General features: G+C 45.6%; 1 protein-coding gene across 2 annotated transcripts in view; it reads right to left on the minus strand.

The window, feature by feature from the left end:
- The window catches only part of TBP (TATA-box binding protein), a 48,024-nt gene extending 25,751 nt beyond the window's left edge, over positions 1-22,273 (minus strand). For both annotated transcript variants that reach the window (XM_073672805.1, XM_073672804.1), the window contains exons 1-6: positions 22,126-22,273; positions 16,735-16,881; positions 15,774-16,096; positions 15,352-15,439; positions 10,229-10,320; positions 7,112-7,279 (exon numbers count right to left, since the gene is read on the minus strand). In XM_073672805.1, the coding sequence (XP_073528906.1) occupies positions 7,112-7,279; positions 10,229-10,320; positions 15,352-15,439; positions 15,774-16,096; positions 16,735-16,785 (722 nt within the window). In that variant the 5' untranslated portion in view covers positions 16,786-16,881; positions 22,126-22,273. The remainder of the gene's footprint in view (positions 1-7,111; positions 7,280-10,228; positions 10,321-15,351; positions 15,440-15,773; positions 16,097-16,734; positions 16,882-22,125) is intronic.
- Between the last annotated feature and the right edge of the window lie 276 nt (positions 22,274-22,549).

The following is a 22,549-nucleotide window of genomic DNA, read 5'->3' on the forward strand; positions in this document are numbered from 1 at the left end:
ACCCCCAATCCTGGTATGCGTGGCACCCCTCATCACCCCCAATCCTGGTATGCGTGGCACCCCTCATCACCCCCAATCCTGGTATGCGTGGCACCCCTCATCACCCCCAATCCTGGTATGCGTGGCACCCCTCATCACCCCCAATCCTGGTATGCGTGGCACCCCTCATCACCCCCAATCCTGGTATGCGCGGCGCCCCTCATCACCTCCAATCCTGGTATGCGCGGCGCCCCTCATCCCCCCCCCCCCCCAATCCTGGTATGCGCGGCGCCCCTCATCCCCCCCCCCCCCCCCAATCCTGGTATGCGCGGCGCCCCTCATCACCCCCCCCCCCCCAATCCTGGTATGCGCGGCGCCCCTCATCCCTCCCCCCCCAATCCTGGTATGCGCGGCGCCCCTCATCACCCCCAATCCTGGTATGCGCGGCGCCCCTCATCACCCCCAATCCTGGTATGCGCGGCGCCCCTCATCACCCCCAATCCTGGTATGCGCGGCGCCCCTCATCACCCCCAATCCTGGTATGCGCGGCGCCCCTCATCACCCCCAATCCTGGTATGCGTGGCACCCCTCATCACCCCCAATCCTGGTATGCGCGGCACCCCTCATCACCCCCAATCCTGGTATGCGTGGCACCCCTCATCACCCCCAATCCTGGTATGCGCGGCACCCCTCATCACCCCCAATCCTGGTATGCGTGGCACCCCTCATCACCCCCAATCCTGGTATGCGTGGCACCCCTCATCCCTTTCACACTGCGCACACATACAAAAAAAATAAACACATACTCACCTTTCTTCCCTGTGCTCAAGCGCTGCGGTGTACTGTTCAGCCATTGGCCGGGGGAGGAGTGCGGCGCCGGAGTACGAGCGCGCCCAAACCGCGCTGTCCGGCTCCATTTTGCTGAAGACACACTGCCCCGTTCTCCGGCGAAGAGAGGCACCGTGGCAACGCTCCTCCCCGTCAGGTAAGTATGTATGTAAGGCCCGTAAAAGTCACTTCAAATGTGATGTGGTCCCTAAAAGACGTAGTTACTTACCGGTAATGGGATTTCTCAGAGCCCATGACAGCACCAAGGAGAAAGGGGATCCGCCCTTCAAGGAAGGAAACCTACAGATAAAAAGGGCAGTATCTCTCTCCCACATCAGTTGTTTACAGAGCACGAGAGGACCTCAAGGTTAATAACACAACATTCAACATTACTATGAAACTTATCAGGAACACCATGTGACTATGTATAAATAACAAAAAAAATAATTGTGCACACCCACATGTGAAGGGAAGGAATGTACGGGTGCCGTTATGGGCTCTGAGAAATCCCATTACTGGTAAGTAACTGTCTGTCTTTCTCCTCCCCCCCATGACGGCACCACGGATAGAATTGCAGAGAAATGTATTATTAGGGGGGGGGGGGGGGGGGAGACAACTGCTTCCAGAACCCTTCTACCAAAAGTAAGATCTGAAGAAGAGGCTAAGTCTAGCCGATAGTGATTGAATAATGTAGAGGGGGCAGACCATGTTGCAGCTCTACATATCTGTTCTGTTGAGGCACCGGCTCTTTACACCCAAGAGGCTGCCACTGTCCTTGTCGAGTGAGCTTTCAGTTTCTCCGGGGCAGCTTCCCCACATGAGAAGTATGACAGGGTGATGGCATCCCTTATCCATCTTGCCAATGTGCCTTTAGAAGCTTTTCGCCCATTTCATGGTCCCTGAAAGCACACAAAGAGAGCCATATCCTTCCTACACTCTTGTGTGGCAGCTAGATACTGGATTAGGCACCTTCTGACATCCAGTGTATGCAAGTCCTTTTCTCCCTTGTTCTTGGGATTGGAGCAAAAAGAAGGGAGGATGTTCTCATGAGATCTATGGAATCACGACACCACTTTTGGTAGGTAGGCTGGGTCGGTTTTAAGAATAACTATCCTCTAAGATTTGTGTGAAGGGAAGGCCTGCAGATAATGCCTGGATGTCACTGACTCTACGCGCTGACGTGAGAGTTACTAAAAGTGATGTCTTAAGGGATAGGATTCTTAGAGATGCATCTGCCAGGGGTTCGAAAGGAGGTTTGGTTAGAGCTGTAAGGACTAAGTTTAAATCTCAAGGAAGAGGGTTCCAAGTGGGAATGGGTCTAGAATCTAGATCTAGCGGATGCCTTGATAAATCTAGATATCCACCGATTCCTAGCCAGGTCGCATTGTATAGGGCCCACAATGATGCGACTTGAAGGTTCAAGTCGCTTGTTCAAGTCGCTTGTAGATAGGTCCTGTTACAACCCCTTCTGTAAAAATTCTAAAATGGCTGTTAGTGGAACCGGAAGATAAAAGGAACTTTCGCATAAAGTTTGGTGGTTACGGGTTTCCTACTTTGTAGCAGCGTGGAGATTAAATTCGGAGCAAACCCTTTATCCCTTAGGAGAGCCCTCTCAAATTCCAGGCTGTCATGTGCAAATTTGTTGTTACCTAAGGATGAAGAACTGGTCACTGGGAAAGAAGGTCCGGAAGTACCCAGAGGTCAGAGATGGACGACAACATCATCCTCAGCCAATAAAACCACGTCCTTTTCGGCCAGAAGGGGGCTATAAAAGATTACTTTTGCCTTGTATCCCTGATCTGATCTCTCTCAGAACTGCCGGAATCAGGGCAAATAGGAGGAAAAGCATAGGCTAGAGGGTGATTCCATGGGATCATGAATGTGTCTAATGCTATTGGGTTCCCTTTGGGGTCTAAAACAGAATCGGTCTACCTTCCTATTATGACTGTTGCCTAATAGATCTATGGTAGGACGTCCCCACATCTCTATGATCTGATTGTCAACTGAAACAGTTGGTATTCACTCGCCCTGTCTCAGCTGGATCCGGCTCAGGAAGTCTGCTCTGTGGTTTTCTATCTCTCTTATGTGGAGGGCCAATAGGGACCCCAAATTGCTCTCGGCTAAATGGAAGATAGATTGTCACTTGCATCAGACGACAGGACCGGGTACCTCCCTGGTAATTCAGGTATGCTACTACCATCCGGTTGTCTGAGAACACCCTTAAGTGGTGACCCCGCAGAGTGTCCAAGAATTCTAAAATGGCAAACTTTACAGCTAGTAGCTCCTTCATGTTCGAGGATACTGATCTTAGGTCCTCTGCCCAGACCCAGTGAGCTAACTGATCATTCAATTGAGCCTCCCAACCCCTGGGGCTTGCATCTGTGGTCAGAATCCGAGAGACTGAGCTCACCCACAGAATACCCTGGGTTAAATTGTCTATTCTATGCCACCACCTTAGAGAAAGTGTGGTTTTTGACGACAAGGTTAGCGGACCTTCTAAATGCTTTTAGAGAGTTTTTGGCTTCTAGGATTTCCCACTGCAAATCTCTGGTATGTATCTGAGCCCACTGAACGGCTGAGAAAGAGGCAGTCATGGAACCTAGGAGGGACATAGCTTTGTGCAGAGTCATAGACGGGTGGTCCCTTATCCAAGATATCTGAGCTATGATCTTCTGAATTATTTCTGCCGGGAGGCGACACTCCTGATTTTTTTAATCTAATACGCCCAGATATTCCTGTAGTTGATTCGGCTGGTTTTGGATTTTTTTAGATTCAAAAGCCAGCCCAAGCTTGTCAAGGAATCCATGACCTTCCCTAGTTGGTCTTTGCAATGTTGTAAAGAACTGCCTATTACCAGAAAATCGTTCAGGTACAGGACAATCAGGATATCTTGTTCTCTCAGGTGTGCCATTAACTCCGCAATTATGTTGGTGAACACCCTTGAAGCTATGGCTAGACCAAATGGGAGAGCCATATACTGATAATGCTTGACTATCCCCTCTATTGAAATTGCAACCCTGAGGAATTTCTGATAATGTTTGTGGATGGGGACATGATAGTAAGCATCCTTTAGGCCCAGAACAGTCATGAAAGGTCATTTTTTACGGTTTCCATTTTGAAGGTTTGCACCTTCAATACCTAGTCTCTTTAGGTTTATGACTGTCCTACAAGTTCCATCCCGTTTTTTCCTCAGGAACAGAGGCGAGTAGAATCTTTTGCCTTTTTCCCGGGCAGGTACCTCTTGAAGGACTGCTTTCCCCATCAGGCCTAAAATCTCCTGTTCTAATGCTAGCTGCTCTTAATTTGAGGATCTCTTGGGTGTCACTATAAAATTTGGTTGGGGATCTGAGTGGAACTGGAATTTAAGACCTGATTTTATTAGGTCTAGGATCCAAGAGCTGTTGGATATTCCTTCCCAGGTCAAGAGTAAACCGGATAGCCTTCCCCCCCACCCGGGGAAAAACACTCATTAGGAGGGCTTTCTGTCATTGGGGGGGGGGGCTGCTGAACAAGAACCCTTTGGTTTTCCTCATTCTATCCTCACACTTATCCTGGTCCCTAGGGCGTTTCCTACGGATAAAGGTCTTACTCCAAAAGGGTTTCCTATAAGAGGAATTGGAGGACAGGGAAACCTTTTTATTATCCCCGGCTTTGTCTAGAATATCGTCAAGTGTAGGCCCGAATATGAATTCGCCCTCACAGGGAATGGAGCATAACCTGGATTTTGTCTGGAGATCTTCTGGCCAACATTTAAGCCAGAGGGCCCACCAGGCTGCGTTGGAGAAACCTGCTGCCCTGGCCGCTAGCCTGACAGAGTCAGCAGATGCGTCTGCTAAGAAAGCAGCTGACCTTTTCATTACAGGGATGGAGTCAAATATAGTATCCTTAGACGTTTTTTCTCTCAGCTGTGTTTCTAATTGGTCTAGCCAGACAATTAGCGATCTGGCCGTACAAGTGGCTGCTACCGCGGATTTTAACCCCCCGCGTCCTCCCATGAACCCTTTAGGAAGGTGTCCGCTTTTTTGACCATGGGATCTTTTAACACTCCCAGGTCCTCAAACGGAAGGGAGACTTTTTTGGAGGCCTTAGCAATTGCCACATCTAATTTTGGCGCCTTCTCCAAGAACTAACATGCGGGGCAGTCGAATGGGCCTTTCTTCTTCAGAAAGAAAAGGCATTTTATCCCCGGTCTTTTCCATTCTTTCCTAAATAAAGAGTGGACTTTCTCATTAAGAGGGAAAGATCTTCTCTTTTTTTGTTCTAGCCCGCCGAACATTATGTCCTAGACAGATCTTTTGGGACGGGGATCTATAAGCCCCATAGTGGACCTGACGACCTTGATGAGACTGTTTCCTCTATGGGGAAACAGCTACGTTCGCCTCTATCCCTGGATGAGGATGAAGAAGAATTAGACATATCTGAATCTTCCTCATCATCCTCTGGACTACTAGACTCGGATTGATTCAGGGGATATGTTTTTGGAGTTTGTTTTTTTTCCCTTCCCCTGAAAGGACCCAAAAGGTGTCTTCTACCTGTGACTTTATTATGGATCTGAGCTCTTAGACGAACTTTGGGGTTTCCTCGCAGATTGTTTGCTCTATACAAAAGCTGCAGTCGTTTTTCCCAAGTAGTGGGCAACTATTCTGCGCAAAGTGCACAGGTCCTGTGTCTGGTTTTGCCTGCACTTTTCCTTCCCTAATAAGAGAAGAGAAAAAAAGAGGGACACTAGTTACAAGGTGAACTTTCATGAAGATCACTTACCATTCTGACGGAAGAAGGGGTACCGGGTTAGAAACAACCATTTTTGTAGATGGGTTATTTTTCAGAGTTGACGCCGCGCTGGAGTCCTTGCTGCGCAGGGACGATCTGCCCGAACGCCGGATCCCACTGTTACCACGTTCGTGATGATGGGAAGGGTCCTCCTGCCGTCCTGTTTCCTTCTCCCGCTTTTTTCTTTGCCGTTGCTACTGTGGTGACTGGGGATGCAGAGACTGCACCTCCTGCTCACTCATGGCTGAAGGGAAGACCGCCAGAGCCCTATGAGAAGCACTTTCCCAGTGCCTGCTGGCAGTCTATAAGCCCAGGGCACCCCCCCCCCCCCAGCTGCCCATCGGGATAGTTCGTTAATTACATTTTAAATCCCAACGCGTCTTTCCCTTTGGGACGCCCCCCCCCCACCTGGATTTCCAGTCATGCCCTGCGGCGCAGCTTCATAGGGAGGTGCCCCTGACGCACACGTGCGTGTGCAATGGAACCCGGAAGTCCCGGCCCGGGCTGCCTACAGAGCAAGCCGCGAGGATCCAGGGAGAAGCAGCAGGCCGCAGCAGCCATGATTCTCAGTTAAGCGATTGCAAGTATGTGGTTTAAATACATGCGGTCAGTTGCCGCCTAGATGTGCAAGGCCTTGCTTGATACAAGTAAACTGGGAGAAGCCTAGCACATCTAGTCAGAATGTGGCCATTAGTATGCAAATCGCATACTTGCGGTCAAGTGACTTGACAGAAGATCAGACAACCCCTTTAAACCAGTTTCCTGCAGTGGTTATTGCAAATTATTATAATAAAGTCCATAGATTATGACAAGAGATACCCACACATTTATAGAAAACTGTTCACATTCATCAATAAGGTAACAAGTGTGCCAAACAGTGGAGTGGCCATACACACTATTTCTCCCCTCCCCAACCAATGGTAGATTTTAGGTGGAAGTAGGATTGGCTACAGGATTTCAATATGCCTATTCACTATCCATTCATTCTCTCATTGGAGTAAAATCATGGCAGGGTTATTTGGCAACAGCATATTTTTCTACTCCCAGTGGAGAACACAGGCACTTAAGAGGTTTTCCGGTCTTAAGCGCTGTGAGGATTGTCAGGTGCCAGGAATGGATGCTCATGTAATCACAAGTATCTGATTTGTATACTTGTGGCCACATTCCAATTAGACTGTATCCGGCCTCGCTCAATACACTTTGAGTGAGGCCAGACACATCTAGACAACATGAGACTGCATTTATGCAAATCACATACTTGCGGTCATGCGCTCATTGCTCCTAGCGCATGAGAAATCAGTGAGCAAGATATGACGCTTCACAAGTCTGCAGTCACTGGGTGACTGCAGACTTGTATGTAAAAATCAAATATCCCCTTTAAGGAAGCAAGTGGGTACTTGTATGGTGGAGAAGAAGGGAGGAAGTGGGGGTATATTTAGCGGTCGTCTGAACGAAAAGTTGGCTGACAACTATAAAAATGTGTTTAGGCAGCTTTAACTTAAATTAGGGTAACATATACAGCTGTATGTTTTACCTGCTGAACTGTTGATGTGTAAGCACCAGACCTTCTAATCTGATCGGGAACTTGACATCGCAGCTTCCCACCATATTCTGGATTTTAAAATCTAAAAACTTTGCTGGGAATCCCAGTTTCTGTACAACTCGAGCATACTTCCTGGCTGCTAACCGAGACTGTTCTTCACTTGAAGAAAAAAAATAAAAATAAAATAAATTATATATATGTAGTTAAGGGATGGCCAAATGGAGCTGTTATGTGGGTTAAACTGATACATTTGGTGAAGAAATCCAATCTCTGGTTATTGTTTAATCAGCCTCCAAAGTTTTCTTGTAATGTAGAATGAACAGCTGTTTTATCAAACACGTCTACTATTGGACGTTTATTGTACAAAGCACGCAAACTGATAGCCTTACACTGGATTCAACCTTCCCCACTTACCAAGAGAGTTTATTAATAAAGTTAATTTGGTCATAATATGTGAAAAGTATATACACCTTAAGAGAAGAGTATATGGTAAATATGAAAAATTGTGGTCAATGTGTCTGGAATTTGTGTGTATAACACGGCCCTCCATGTTTTAAAGTTGGGATATATAAAATAACAGGGTTATCGACAGTCCAATTTAAGTGCCTTTATGGTAATCATCATTAGGGTGAGTGTATACATATGGTAACTTTATATTAAATTACATGTATTTTTTGTAATTGAATGGTATTGAGGGAGGGGTGGGAAGGGCAGGGCGTTGTGAACTTATGTTTTTCTCAAATTCTGTAAATATTATTGAAAATTTACATTTTGATAGCTGTATTTTTTTTGGGGGGGGCGGGGGAGGGAAGAGAGATTTATTAAAAAATATTTCAAAGAAAAACAACTACGGGAGGCAGGTGGTGTAGCGAAAGAGTAGAAGTAGATCCTACCCCCAGTCCCGCCCTGATGAACCAAAGATGCCATTGCCATTAGGAGAAAACTTTAGAGGCTGATTAAACAATAATCGGAGATCGGCTTCCTCCAAATGTAATCAGTATAACAGCACCAATATGGCCATGCCTTTACTTCATAGTGTTAAATCTTGCTGGCAGATTCTCTTCAATAAAGCATTTATATTTACTACAGAATAAAGAAGCTTCAATAGAATTACTGGAAGTTAAAATTAAGAAATGTGACGCAGCTCATAATATGGGAAATGGGAAGGTTATTTAAACTAGTATAAGATCTGGATACATTCGAAAAAAAAACAAAAAAAAAAAAAAACACATCACCGACATGAAGAAGAGATCTTACATTTTGTGGAAGTTTAACCTAAACTAGATTAGAAAGATGTAAAAACTTACAGAGCTAGAAAATTCACTTGCAGTGTAATCAGATAATGGTGACCGTTCATTGAATTGACGTCACTATATCTAGCTGTGTAAACATAATGCAATATTCTGAGACATTACCTCACATTCAAACAGAATTGGAAATGCATTATAGGGCAGCTATGCAAGCTATAAATCTGCAAAACGCTGAAAATATTACAAAGCCTAGTTTTACACTTCTCAACATTGAAGTTGCATTACCAAGAAGGAAAGAATTGTGAAAATCACAGGATATGCAAATGCTAAAAAATGGAAACAAAATTATTGCACAAAACACCTCGACTTATTCAGTAGGAGCACTATGCAAAGAACTACCTGCACTTAGACATCTTGGCATACCATCAGAGAGGTTGTTAATGGTTATCTAAGGAATGTTCAGCCACGCTGAATGCACTTAGGCATGTAAATCATCAAGATGCGCTGTTGGCAGTTTCCTGTGCAATTGCCGACCAATGATGTTCCAAATATTCTCCATGGGAGACAAGTCTGGAGATGCTGCAGGCTATAACAACACGTTTAGGCACAAGCAAAACTGGGCCTGGCATCGTGTTGAAAAAACGGCTCCTTGGATATGTTCAAGTTCCCTCATGAAAGTCTCTTCATGGTGTTGCCCACCTGGTCTCAAGAGCAATCACCCACCATCATTGCATTTAAGACAGAAAGAACTCATCACTGAAGAGAATAGTTGTCTATTCCAGCCTTCATAGCCATCTTGTTCTACATCATGATAGCCTTTCAGAACAGTGACCTCAGATCAATGTAACACCTGTAGTTGGACCTCTGGCTCATAGCCCTATGTCCTGCAAACACCTTCTGGTGGTTTATGTATTCACCTATGATGCATTAGGTAGCAGAGAAAAATCCAGCTGTAGAAATCTTCTAAAATCAGTTATATTTTATTAGGACATATAGATAGTAAAAAAACACACTTAGGAGGACATCAGCAAACGCGTTTTAGAAGATTTCTACAGCTGGATTTTTCTCTGCTAACTGATCGATACTCCCAGTTGCACCGCTGGTTCCGCAATGAGATCTTCTAAGTGGGTGAGCTGATAATCCTCCTTTTTCTTTTGCCATATGATGCATTAGGCTTGGCATGTGAAGTCCAATTTCATTTGCACTACAGATTGGCTCATTACATGCCATCCTACTAAAATGATGAGACCACATGGGCCACGCCATGAAGAGGCCATCATGAGGAAACGTCTAAATGGTCCTACTCCCATGGTCATGGTGTCTAGAGGTATAATGTACAGTAGAGGTATTTCTCTAATTTTCACTACAGGTAGCTTAACAGCTCAGCGTTAAATTGATTTGGTCGTGGAACCAGAGTTACAGACATTTCTCTAAAGTGTCTGAGGAGCAGTTTGTCAACAAAACAATGCAAAGTCACATGTTATTTGTTCTACCTTAAGCAGCCCGAGAAGCCTAAAAAGGCTACTATAGCCTGCAGGATCTCCAGATTTTGTCTCCCATCGAGCACACCTGGGATGTCATTTGTCGGCAATTAAAAAAAGAGATTGGCATCAGCAGATAGTAAGGAATTGCCCAAGTGCATTCAGTGTGGCAGGACATTCCTCAGACCGCCATTGATAACATACCAAGGTATGTTAGGAGTGTGTATTTCTGCATGTGGAGCCCATACCCATAATGAATAAAATCGAGATTCCATTCCATAATTCCACAAACTTTCCTTCTTGGTGTTGCAAATTCAATGCTGAGAAGTGGTTGCTTTGAAGATAATTGAAAAAAATCTGGAAATATGAATACTTGCCTTTTGGCTCCTGTGCAGACCATTTTACCCGAGCTAAATATAAGCGCCGTTGTACGTGGTTCTCTTATCCTCATAATTACAGCAGCAAAACGCTAGGAGACAAAAAAAGTTGGTATATTTCTTCACAAAAATGTAGCAACCAAAACAGCCAAATAAGAAAGCAGGTGTCAAAGATGACAACACCATAAAATTGAAGGTAAATAAGTTTGGTTTCAAATTTTTCTTACATGAGCACTTCTAAGGAAAGTTCCCAGAACTGCTTAACCCCTTAATGTCTTATGACTGACATTTGTCGTGAAGTGTGTCAGGGACTTTGAAGCAGGCTCAGAAGCAGAGTCCTCTCCATACTGGGCAGATGCTGGCTATAGTATATCGCTGGCATCAGCCTCTAATAGCAGCGGTCGGAATGCCCGCCAATCACCGCTGTTAACCTATTAAATGCCACTGTCAATTACTTACAACAACATTTAAACACCACAATCGGCCCTGGATTTTGATTAGGGCAGCCATCAGCTTCCCAGGCTTACTATGACAGCTGGGGCTGTCATGTGACGTCCTCAGTGATGTCAAGCCTGTGGCTGAGCATCAAAGAATAGTGGTTTCATACTATATACAGCAATACTGTGGGCATTGCTGTATACAGTAGAAGCGATCAGATGAACGCAGGTTCAAGTCCCCTAAGGGGACTAAAACAGAAGTGCAGAAAGTTTTTTAAAAAAATATATAAAAAGAAAGTACAAAAAAAAAAAAAAAAAAAAGAGAAAGATTCAAACCTCTTTTCTCAGTTAACAAGAAATGTAAAAAATAAAATAGACATATTTGGTATCAATGTGTCCAGAAAATTCCAATCCATCTACTTATAAAATATATCCCCATCTGTGTTTTGGTTTTTTCGTTTTGTACTGAATGATTTTTTTCACCACTAATGAAAAAAAAAATAAAAATAATAATAATATACAAGTTTGGTATTATCATAATCGTACTGATCTGGAGAATCATATCTGGATAATTTCTACTGAATGAATGCCGAAAAAACAAAGCCGAAAAATGTGAAAATGTGGTTTTTTTTTTTCCACAATTACACTTCACTTGGAATTTTTTTCCCCTTTCTTAGTAAATTTTATGATAAACGGATGGTGTCATTCAAAAATACAACCAGTCGCACAAAAAACAAGCCCTTACATAGATTTGCCGGAAGCAAAATAAAGTTATGGTTCTTGAATGAAAGAACAAAAATGAAAAGTAGCTCTGTTAAGGGGTAAAATGGAAAATAAAGTTGCAAGAATGACTGCAAAAGGTTTTAAATCTGCTCTATAAAGCAGCTAGTTACAGCACTGGAGAACAAAACAGCATACTAAAAAACACAAGCCGTTTGGATTTGTTGCTTGGACAAGATTCCATAAAACTAAAAAGTTAAAAGCAGCAGGTTTTTTTGTATTCATCTGGTTACAAGACCCTACCATATATGACTCAGCTAGTATTGTCTTATTTAGCTGTTTCTATTTGAAAATTCATGACATGCTTCTTTTCCATTAACTTTAGGTGACTCCCTGAAAATTACATGCCTTTATAATCTATGAAAGGGGTCACCAATTCTATCAATAGAAGAAGAGAAAGAAGCTCATATCAAAGATAACAATGATAATTGCGCAATGCCCATAACACACTTACAGTGGTGTGTAAAAGTGTTTGCCCCGTCCTGCTTTCTTATTCTTTTGTATGTTTGTCACACTTAAATGTTTCACATCACAAATTTAAATATTAGACAAAAATAACACAAGTAAACACAGAATGCAGGTCTTTATTATAAAGGGAAAAAGAAATCCAAACCAACTGGCAATGAGTCTTTTACAATGCTCTGGAGGAATTTTGGTCCACTCATCTTTGCAAAATTGTTAGGGTATGTGCACACGATCAGTAATTGCTACAAATTGGACGCAGAACACTTGCACTGCGTGCAATGCGCTGCAGCCACATGTTACAGAATAGTGGATGGGATTTCAAGAAATCCCATGGTCATTATGCGTTTACGTGCACCTGCAGATCATACGCGGACATGGACATGCGGCGCGTCTTCACAGACTGCAGCATGTCAATTCCTCTTGGGAGACGCTAGTCTCTGCAAGAGAAATTCTATCAGTGCAAAGTATAGGATGCGGTGAATCCTATACACAGCATAGAGTATGCTGCATTCAAAGAGCTGCCAGAAAGGATCGTGTGCACATACCCTTATAATTCAGCCACATTAGAGGGTTTCCAAGCATGAACCGCCTTTTTAAGGTCATGCCACAGCATCTCAATCAGATTAACCCCTTTAAAGCCTGGGGCGTATTAGTACGCCCCAGGCCATCACCCCCAGTTCAGTGAGGGCTCCGGTGCTGAGCCCGCACTGAACCGGGCACATGTCAGCTGATTTATCCAGCTGACATGTGCCCGCAACAGCCGCAGATGGAATCGTGATCCACCCGCGTTTGTTAACCAGTTAAATGCCGCTGTCAATCTCTGACAGCGACATTTAACATTGCAGGGCCAGAAGCGCGGCATCAGCCCCCATCGGTGACCCCGTCACATGACCGCGGGTCACCAATGCGTGGGCATGACATCCCGGGGTCTGCAGCAGACCCCTGTGGTTGTCATGTAAACATTGCTATGAGCGGCACCTTGATGAATAGGCAAGGGAGATGGCATCTTTAATCCATCTGGAATAGTTGGTTTTGAAGCTCTACACCCCTTCCTAATACCCTGGTGACATATGAAGAGTGATCTATCTACCCTATAATCTCTTGTTACTGAAAGATATTGAATAACACACCTCCTCACATCTAAAGTATGTAATTTTTTCTCGTTCTTGGGAGAGGAACAGAAAGTGGGAAGAACTATCTCCTGAGTTCTATAAAAATGAGAGGCCACTTTCGGAAGGTATGCTGGGTCTGGTTTCAGGATTATCCTATCATCTAAGATTTGGGTAAGCGGTAGGGCCATGGATAAGGCTTGAATGTTGCTGACTTTCCTGGCTGATGTTAAAGCTACTAACAGGGCTGTTTTTATAGAGACGAGTTTAGGGGATGCCGAATCTAAAAGTTCACAGAGAGGGTTAGTTGGTGCGGAAAGAACCAGGTTTAAGTCCCAAGGTATCAGTCTTGGTTTTACAATGGGTCTAGATCTAAATGATGCTTTAACGAAACAGGATATCCAGTAGTTTGCTGCTAAATCATAGGAAAATAAGGCCCCCCAGAGCTGATACCTGGACCTTCAAGGTGCTGGTGGATAGTCCCAACTCTAACCCTTTTTATAAAAATTCTAATATTTTCCCTATTGGTCAATTGATCCCTGCGTGGAGTGAAGACCCACCCTCCCTGGTGGGGAACATCCACCCCTACCTGACGCCGCACGTCCCCGGCGTGTCTCCCGCTGTGACATCATTCTGAAAGCGCTGTACCCAGGCTCACCTGCCGGTACTGTCACACCTCCGCCTCATCACCAGCCTCGCCCGCCGCGTCACCCGCTGCAGCGGCCCGAACTTCCTGCATCTGCAGACAGGGGATGGGTGTTTGGGGGGGGATCTTTCACCAGACCGCGCCTCATGATTCCCACGGTCTGGACCACGCACGAGCTGCCGACCCCGGTCAGGGGATGCCGCTCTTACCCCAATGCACACGGAGCAGCCCCCCTGAGCTCTGTTGTAGCGTCTCCAGGGGATCCAGACCAACCGAAGCGGAGAAGATATCCCAGCCTGGCCTGGGACCGGAAGCTTTTTTCTTCTTTCATCAGGTAAGCCTGCAGGGGTTCCCATCAACGACAGGAAACCAAACTGAGGCGAGAGAGAGGTGCCGCCCTTTTAACCTGTAGGTTTCCTGTCCTTGGTGGGCGGATCCCCTCTCTCGTGGTGCTGTCACGGGTGAATGAATAAAAACAAAATGTCTTAAAACATTTGGCCACAACTGTACAAAGCAAGATTGCAGTGTTCAGTGTGCCCCCAAAAGCATACAGAAACGTCTTGATATGAGCTAATTTCAGAACAAACTGCATACTGGGCAGAAGATCTCTTTAAGATATGAGCACATGGAGTTTTTTTCTGTTCCAAAATCCACATGTAAACCATTTTTAGGCTGTGTGCCCACTATGCGTTTTTTAAGCGTTTCAGCAGCGGCAATTCCGCTGCAGAAACACTTCAACGCTTGGTAGAAGGTCTGCCATGTTCCCCAATGATAATCCGCATGTGCTGTGGAAATTTCCGCTGCGGATTGTAATTGCGGAAAAATCCGCAGCACTACCAATTATTTTGTGGAAGCGCCGCGTTTTCGCCGCCATTGACTTGCATTGGAATGCATGGAATCCGCATCACTGGATCTGTACATGCGGATTCGATGCGTTTCAATGTGCAGATGGTACCCAGGTCTGGAGAAGAGGAGACTTTCCTCCGGACCCGGGTACCATAGTACCTGTAAAAAAATAAAAAAAAAAAAGAATAAAATAAAAAAATAAATATTATACTTACCTTCTGTTGGCCCCCGGTGTCCTTGTCTCGGCTTGCCGGCAGCTCGCAGTGGACTAAAGGACCTACCGCGAGATATTTAATTTTTATTTTTTACCATTCTTTCGGTCACACTATATAAATCCATGCCGGTTGCAAGGATTTATATAGTGTGACCAAGTTGTCAAGCACTTTCCAAGTGATGCTAAAATCGCATGCAGAAATGCATGTGAAGAACGCTTCACTTCCGCTTGTCCCTGGCAGGAAAAACGCATGTACAATCCACATGTACAATCCGCATGCGTTTTTTTCTGCCAGGGAGATGCAGAAACGCTCAGGAAAAATCCGGAGCATTTCTGCATCGTGGGCACATAGCCTAAATACGCTTTGAATAAGCATCCAATTAATTTTAATGGGAACTCTCACCACGGTGCACATGGTGCTAATTTTTACCCATGTGGAAAAAGCAGCAACATATCAACCTTGATACAATTATGCTTGAAACGACTAAAATTCATCAAATTCCCCAACCAGAAAAAAAAACTGTTTTAGAGCACTTTTTTTTGCACAGTGGTTTTATTGTATGGATTTTTCACCCAGAAAAATCAGTCAAACTGTGAACATACCCTAACATTACAGATAGTTTTACCTTTGGATTATATTCAGCATTTCGAGCTCTAAGTGCAATCGTTTTAAGATCCAATTTGCAGCCAAGATTCACCGTGGACACAATATTCCTTAAAAAAAAATAAATAAATAAATATTGATAAACAAATTTTGTGAATGTGTGTTAACTACAACCTATATTGTCAGTCATGCAATATCTTCTCCATTGACTAGAATGAGTATGAAAGGAGGAAGTGGACAAGTATACAGCATATTATTCATTAACTGTACCAGATTTGCAGATTTTGAAATCCCATGGGTACAAACAACATGTCATTACTCACTCTAATGCTACACTTTTAATAGGCACTGAGTATGACTATAGCTTTAGAGAACACGAAAACAAAGCATAGGTGTATAAATGATTCATTCTTAGGCAAAGATCCACATATATTGTGTACTTACTGCAACTGTGGTACAATGCCAGAACTTTCCGATGCTGGAGTGGCTGGGGTGATAGGAGTCATGGGGGTCATAGGGGAAGGATATAGAGGCGTATTGCCTGGAAGAGGTGCTGTGGTTAGAGTCTGTGAGTGAAACAATTGTGGAGTTTGGCCGGACCCCTGAGTGCCTTGCTGGGACGTGGACTGCTGAGCTTGCTGCTGTTGCTGTCTCTGCTGTTCTTCAAGAATCGACAAACTATTTGTCGTTTGTACAGGTTGTGGGGTCAAACCAGTGCCATAGGGCATCATAGGACTGAAGATGGGGATTCCAGGTGTCATTGCTCCCTGCAAAGTGAGATGCAAAAAGTTCAAAAGAAGATTATTCAGAAGTGACATACACTATCAGGACAAGAAGGGTAACATCTCAATAGATAGGGAAAGGATAACAACGTACAAAAAGACAAAACTGAGAATACATGAAAGAGAATTAAGTGTGTAACGCACTGGGGAGTGCGTTATTACTGGGTATGTTAAAAATCTTGTAGTAACCATGGAGCATGCCAGACTAGAAGCGCAGGATTTGTAGTATTAGCATGCGCTGTCTAACGGCGGACCAGCTGTTTTAGACATTTTGTATTTTCTCGCAGGCTAACTATAATTAGATTGTGGACCAGATTTCGCCCACGGACCTGAGTTTGACATGTATGTACTATGACATTCACAATGAGTTATGGCTTTCAAGTTTGCGGTGAAGCTCTTCACATTCAGTAGAAGTGGGTGTTAGACAAGATAAACCAGGGATGATGGTGCTCATTTTCTCCAGCTAACAGTACATATGAAGGAAGCCAATACACTTCTAGAGAACGTATTATGTACTTTTATCAAAGATCCTAGGAAGTCTGATGGAATGGTAAAATGCTAATGTGAACATCCAAAGCATGTGTTTACTTTTCTTATGAAATGGGTTAGGATATATTACTCACCTGCGGGGAAGCCAGGCCCTGAAAAGGAGGCAAACTATTGTTCTGATCCATCTTCTTCTTGTTTAGTTCAATGAATATGCTTCTGTTTTTATTTTCACGTTTACAGGCTGTCAAGTTTCATTGAATCATCTTGAATTATCACCCAATCTGTAACAGGATGAAGACAAAAATCAATCACAAATACAGTACAGACCAAAAGTTTGGACACACCTTCTCATTTAAAGATTTTTCTGTATTTTCATGACTATGAAAATTGTACATTCACACTGAAGGCATCAAAACTATGAATTAACACATGTGGAATTATATACTTAACAAAAAAGTGTGAAACAACTGAAAATATGTCTTATATTCTAGGTTCTTCAAAGTAGCCACCTTTTGGCTTTGATGACTGCTTTGCACACTCTTGGCATTCTCTTGATGAGCTTCAAGAGGTAGTCACCGCAAATAGTTTTCACTACACAGGTGTGCCCGGTCAGGTTTAATAAGTGGGATTTCTTGCCTTATAAATGGGGTTGGGACCATCAGTTGTGTTGTGCAGAAGTCAGGTGGATACACAGCTGATAGTCCTACTGAATAGACTGTTAGAATTTGTATTATGGCAAGAAAAAAGCAGCTAAGTAAAGAAAAACAAGTGGCCATCATTACTTTGAGAAATGAAGGTCAGTCAGTGCGAAAAATTGGGAAAACTTTGAAACTGTCCCCAAGTGCAGTTGCAAAAACCATAAAGCTCTACACACATGAGAACTGCCCCAGGAAAGGAAGACCAAGAGTCACCTCTGCTTCTGAGGATAAGTTTATCCAAGTCACCAGCCTCAGAAATCGCAGGTTACAGCAGCTCAGATTAGAGACCAGGTCAATACCACACAGAGTTCTAGCAGCAGACACATCTCTTTAACAACTGTTAAGAGGAGACTTTGTGCAGCAGGCCTTCATGGCAAAATAGCTGCTAGGAAACCACTGCTAAGGACAGGCAACAAGCAGAAGAGACTTGTTTGGGCTAAAGAACACAAGGAATGGACATTAGACCAGTGGAAGTCTGTGCTTTGGTCTGATGAGTCCAAATTTGAGATCTTTGGTTCCAAGCACAGTGTCTTTGTGCGACGCAGAAAAGGTGAACAGATGGACTCTACATGCCTGGTTCCCACCGTGAAGCATGGAGGAGGAGGTGTGATGGTGTGGGGGTGCTTTGCTGGTGACACTGTTGGGGATTTATTCAAAATTGAAGGCATACTGAACCAGCATGGCTACCACAGCATCTTGCAGCGGCATGCTATTTCATCCGGTTTGCGTTTAGTTGGACCATCATTTATTTTTCAACAGGACAATGACCCCAAACACACCTGCAGGCTGTGTAAGGGCTATTTGACCAGGAAGGAGAGTGATGGGGTGCTACGCCAGATGACCTGGCCTCCACAGTCACCAGACCTGGACACAATCGAGATGGTTTGGGGTGAGCTGGACCGCAGAGTGAAGGCAAAAAGGCCAACAAGTGCTAAGTATCTCTGGGAACTCCTTCAAGATTGTTGGAAGACCATTTCCGGTGACTACCTCTTGAAGCTCATCAAGAGAATGCCAAGAGTGTGCAAAGCAGTCATCAAAGCAAAAGGTGGCTACTTTGAAGAACCTAGAATATAAGACATATTTTCAGTTGTTTCTCACTTTTTTGTTAAGTATATAATTCCACATGTGTTAATTAATAGTTTTGATGCCTTCAGTGTGAATGTACAATTTTCATAGTCATGAAAATACAGAAAAATCTTTAAATGAGAAGGTGTGTCCAAACTTTTGGTCAGTACTGTATATATACTGCAGCATTGCAAACATTTCCTATTGAACAAACAGGAGGTGGGTGGGCGAGCAGCAAGGTATATCATACATGTTGTAAATGCCTTCATAATATGTGAAGGACATACTACCAGTAAATGTGGCTAAAAGCAACCAGAACTTGCAGTCTTTTAAATAAAGAAAAATCTACCCATGAAGCTAGACTATTTCTTCACTTATGTATACAGGTCTGTATATGGGGCTGAGCCCAGGTTACAGCACTGCTGGATGTATAGGGGTCTGTATATGAGGCTGAGCCCAGGTTACAGCACTGCTGGATGTATAGGGGTCTGTATATGGGGCTGAGCCCAGTATACAGCACTGCTGGATGTATAGGGGTCAGTATATTGGGGCTGAGCCCAGATTACTGCACTGCTGGATGTATAGGGGTCAGTATATTGGGGCTGAGCCCAGATTACTGCACTGCTGGATGTATAGGGGTCAGTATATTGGGGCTGAGCCCAGATTACTGCACTGCTGGATGTATAGAGGTCTGTATATTGGGGCTGAGCCCAGATTACTGCACTGCTGGATGTATAGGGGTCTGTATATGGGGCTGAGCCCAGGATACAGCACTGCTGGATGTATAGGGGTCTGTATATGGGGCTGAGCCCAGTATACAGCACTGCTGGATGTATAGGGGTCTGTATATGGGGGCTGAGCCCAGTATACAGCACTGCTGGATGTATAGGGGTCTGTATATTGGGGCTGAGCCCAGTATACAGCACTGCTGGATGTATAGGGGTCTGTATATTGGGGCTGAGCCCAGTATACAGCACTGCTGGATGTATAGGGGTCTGTATATTGGGGCTGAGCCCAGATTACTGCACTGCTGGATGTATAGAGGTCTGTATATTGGGACTGAGCCCAGATTACTGCACTGCTGGATGTATAGGGGTCTGTATATGGGGCTGAGCCCAGGATACAGCACTGCTGGATGCATAGGGGTCTGTATATGGGGCTGAGCCCAGGATACAGCACTGCTGGATGCATAGGGGTCTGTATATGGGGCTGAGCCAAGGATACAGCACTGCTGGATGTATAGGGGTCTGTATATGGGGCTGAGCCCAAGATACAGCACTGCTGGATGTATAGGGGTCTGTATATGGGGCTGAGCCCAAGATACAGCACTGCTGGATGTATAGGGGTCTGTATATGGGGCTGAGCCCAGTATACAGCACTGCTGGATGTATAGGGGTCTGTATATTGGGGCTGAGCCCAGTATACAGCACTGCTGGATGTATAGGGGTCTGTATATTGGGGCTGAGCCCAGATTACTGCACTGCTGGATGTATAGAGGTCTGTATATTGGGGCTGAGCCCAGATTACTGCACTGCTGGATGTATAGAGGTCTGTATATTGGGGCTGAGCCCAGATTACTGCACTGCTGGATGTATAGGGGTCTGTATATGGGGCTGAGCCCAGGATACAGCACTGCTGGATGTATAGGGGTCTGTATATGGGGCTGAGCCCAGGATACAGCACTGCTGGATGTATAGGGGTCTGTATATGGGGCTGAGCCCAGGATACAGCACTGCTGGATGTATAGGGGTCTGTATATGGGGCTGAGCCCAGGATACAGCACTGCTGGATGTATAGGGGTCTGTATATGGGGCTGAGCCCAGGATACAGCACTGCTGGATGTATAGGGGTCTGTATATGGGGCTGAGCCCAGGATACAGCACTGCTGGATGTATAGGGGTCTGTATATGGGGCTGAGCCCAGGATACAGCACTGCTGGATGTATAGGGGTCTGTATATGGGGCTGAGCCCAGGATACAGCACTGCTGGATGTATAGGGGTCTGTATATGGGGCTGAGCCCAGGATACAGCACTGCTGGATGTATAGGGGTCTGTATATGGGGCTGAGCCCAGGATACAGCACTGCTGGATGTATAGGGGTCTGTATATTGGGGCTGAGCCCAGTATACAGCACTGCTGGATGTATAGGGGTCTGTATATTGGGGCTGAGCCCAGGTTACAGCACTGCTGGATGTATAGGGGTCTGTATATTGGGGCTGAGCCCAGGTTACAGCACTGCTGGATGTATAGGGGTCTGTATATGGGGCTGAGCCCAGGTTACAGCACTGCTGGATGTATAGGGGTCTGTATATCGGGGCTGAGCCCAGGATACAGCACTGCTGGATGTATAGGGGTCTGTATATGGGGGCTGAGCCCAGGATACAGCACTGCTGGGTGTATAGGGGTCTCTATATGGGGCTGAGCCCAGGTTACAGCACTGCTGGATGTATAGGGGGTCTGTATATTGGGGTTGAGCCCAGGATACAGCACTGCTGGGTGTATAGGGGTCTCTATATGGGGCTGAGCCCAGGTTACAGCACTGCTGGATGTATAGGGGCTGTATATTGGGGCTGAGCCCAGGATACAGCACTGCTGGATGTATAGGGGTCTGTATATTGGGGCTGAGCCCAGGATACAGCACTGCTGGATGTATAGGGGTCTGTATATTGGGGCTGAGCCCAGGATACAGCACTGCTGGATGTATAGGGGTCTGTATATGGGGCTGAGCCCAGGATACAGCACTGCTGGATGTATAGGGGTCTGTATATTGGGGCTGAGCCCAGTATACAGCACTGCTGGATGTATAGGGGTCTGTATATTGGGGCTGAGCCCAGGTTACAGCACTGCTGGATGTATAGGGGTCTGTATATTGGGGCTGAGCCCAGGTTACAGCACTGCTGGATGTATAGGGGTCTGTATATGGGGCTGAGCCCAGGTTACAGCACTGCTGGATGTATAGGGGTCTGTATATCGGGGCTGAGCCCAGGATACAGCACTGCTGGATGTATAGGGGTCTGTATATGGGGGCTGAGCCCAGGATACAGCACTGCTGGGTGTATAGGGGTCTCTATATGGGGCTGAGCCCAGGTTACAGCACTGCTGGATGTATAGGGGGTCTGTATATTGGGGTTGAGCCCAGGATACAGCACTGCTGGGTGTATAGGGGTCTCTATATGGGGCTGAGCCCAGGTTACAGCACTGCTGGATGTATAGGGGCTGTATATTGGGGCTGAGCCCAGGATACAGCACTGCTGGATGTATAGGGGTCTGTATATTGGGGCTGAGCCCAGGATACAGCACTGCTGGATGTATAGGGGCTGTATATTGGGGCTGAGCCCAGGTTACAGCACTGCTGGATGTATAGGGGTCTGTATATTGGGGCTGAGCCCAGGATACAGCACTGCTGGATGTATAGGGGTCTGTATATGGGGCTGAGCCCAGGATACAGCACTGCTGGGTGTATAGGGGTCTGTATATTGGGGCTGAGCCCAGGATACAGCACTGCTGGGTGTATAGGGGTCTCTATATGGGGCTGAGGCCAGGTTACAGCAGTAGAACAGTCCGGTACATCAGTTGTGTACATGTGGGCACACAGTAAAGGCCGGTACATCAGGCTGCTCGAGCAGTACACTTTCCGGTGAATGATGAGCCACAACGTTAGCAGATAAGGACGTCTGAACAGAAATGGAAGTCTGCAGCAGCGAAGACCCGGGTGAGCACTACCGCGAATACCAAAACTAACACAGCCAACCACACCGTTACCTTGGGAAAGGTGAACTGTGTACACTCAAGGCTCTTCGTGCTTTCTCACGCCATTCCGCCGGCGCCACTACCTTCTGCGCATGCGTGAACTGGCCAAGTCTCCGAGGTGAACCAATCAGCGCTATTTCCCGTAGCCCGGATACGCCATTTCCGCTGGCTGCTCAGCGCTGAGTCGCCAACCACGGAAGTCTCCAGTCAGTCTTGTACGTAGACCTAGGTGGGCGTGGTTTTGTGATGCCAAATTCCTCTTGGCCAATGACGGCAAGGAAATCTCAGCCGAGCTCTTCTATAGGGTGTAGCCGTTGTTTTTGGGATTACATGATACTCCGCGTACTGCAGCCCTGTTTGAGGTGCCGGGGTATCAGTAACGAGAAGTGAGGAAGCCGTCTCCTCCGTGACCCCCACACACCCAATGCTGGATGCT

Source organism: Phyllobates terribilis, unplaced genomic scaffold, assembly GCF_046119375.1.
Source record: "Phyllobates terribilis strain yellow unplaced genomic scaffold, ASM4611937v1 Scaffold_3__8_contigs__length_932513732, whole genome shotgun sequence".
Lineage (NCBI taxonomy): Eukaryota > Metazoa > Chordata > Amphibia > Anura > Dendrobatidae > Phyllobates > Phyllobates terribilis.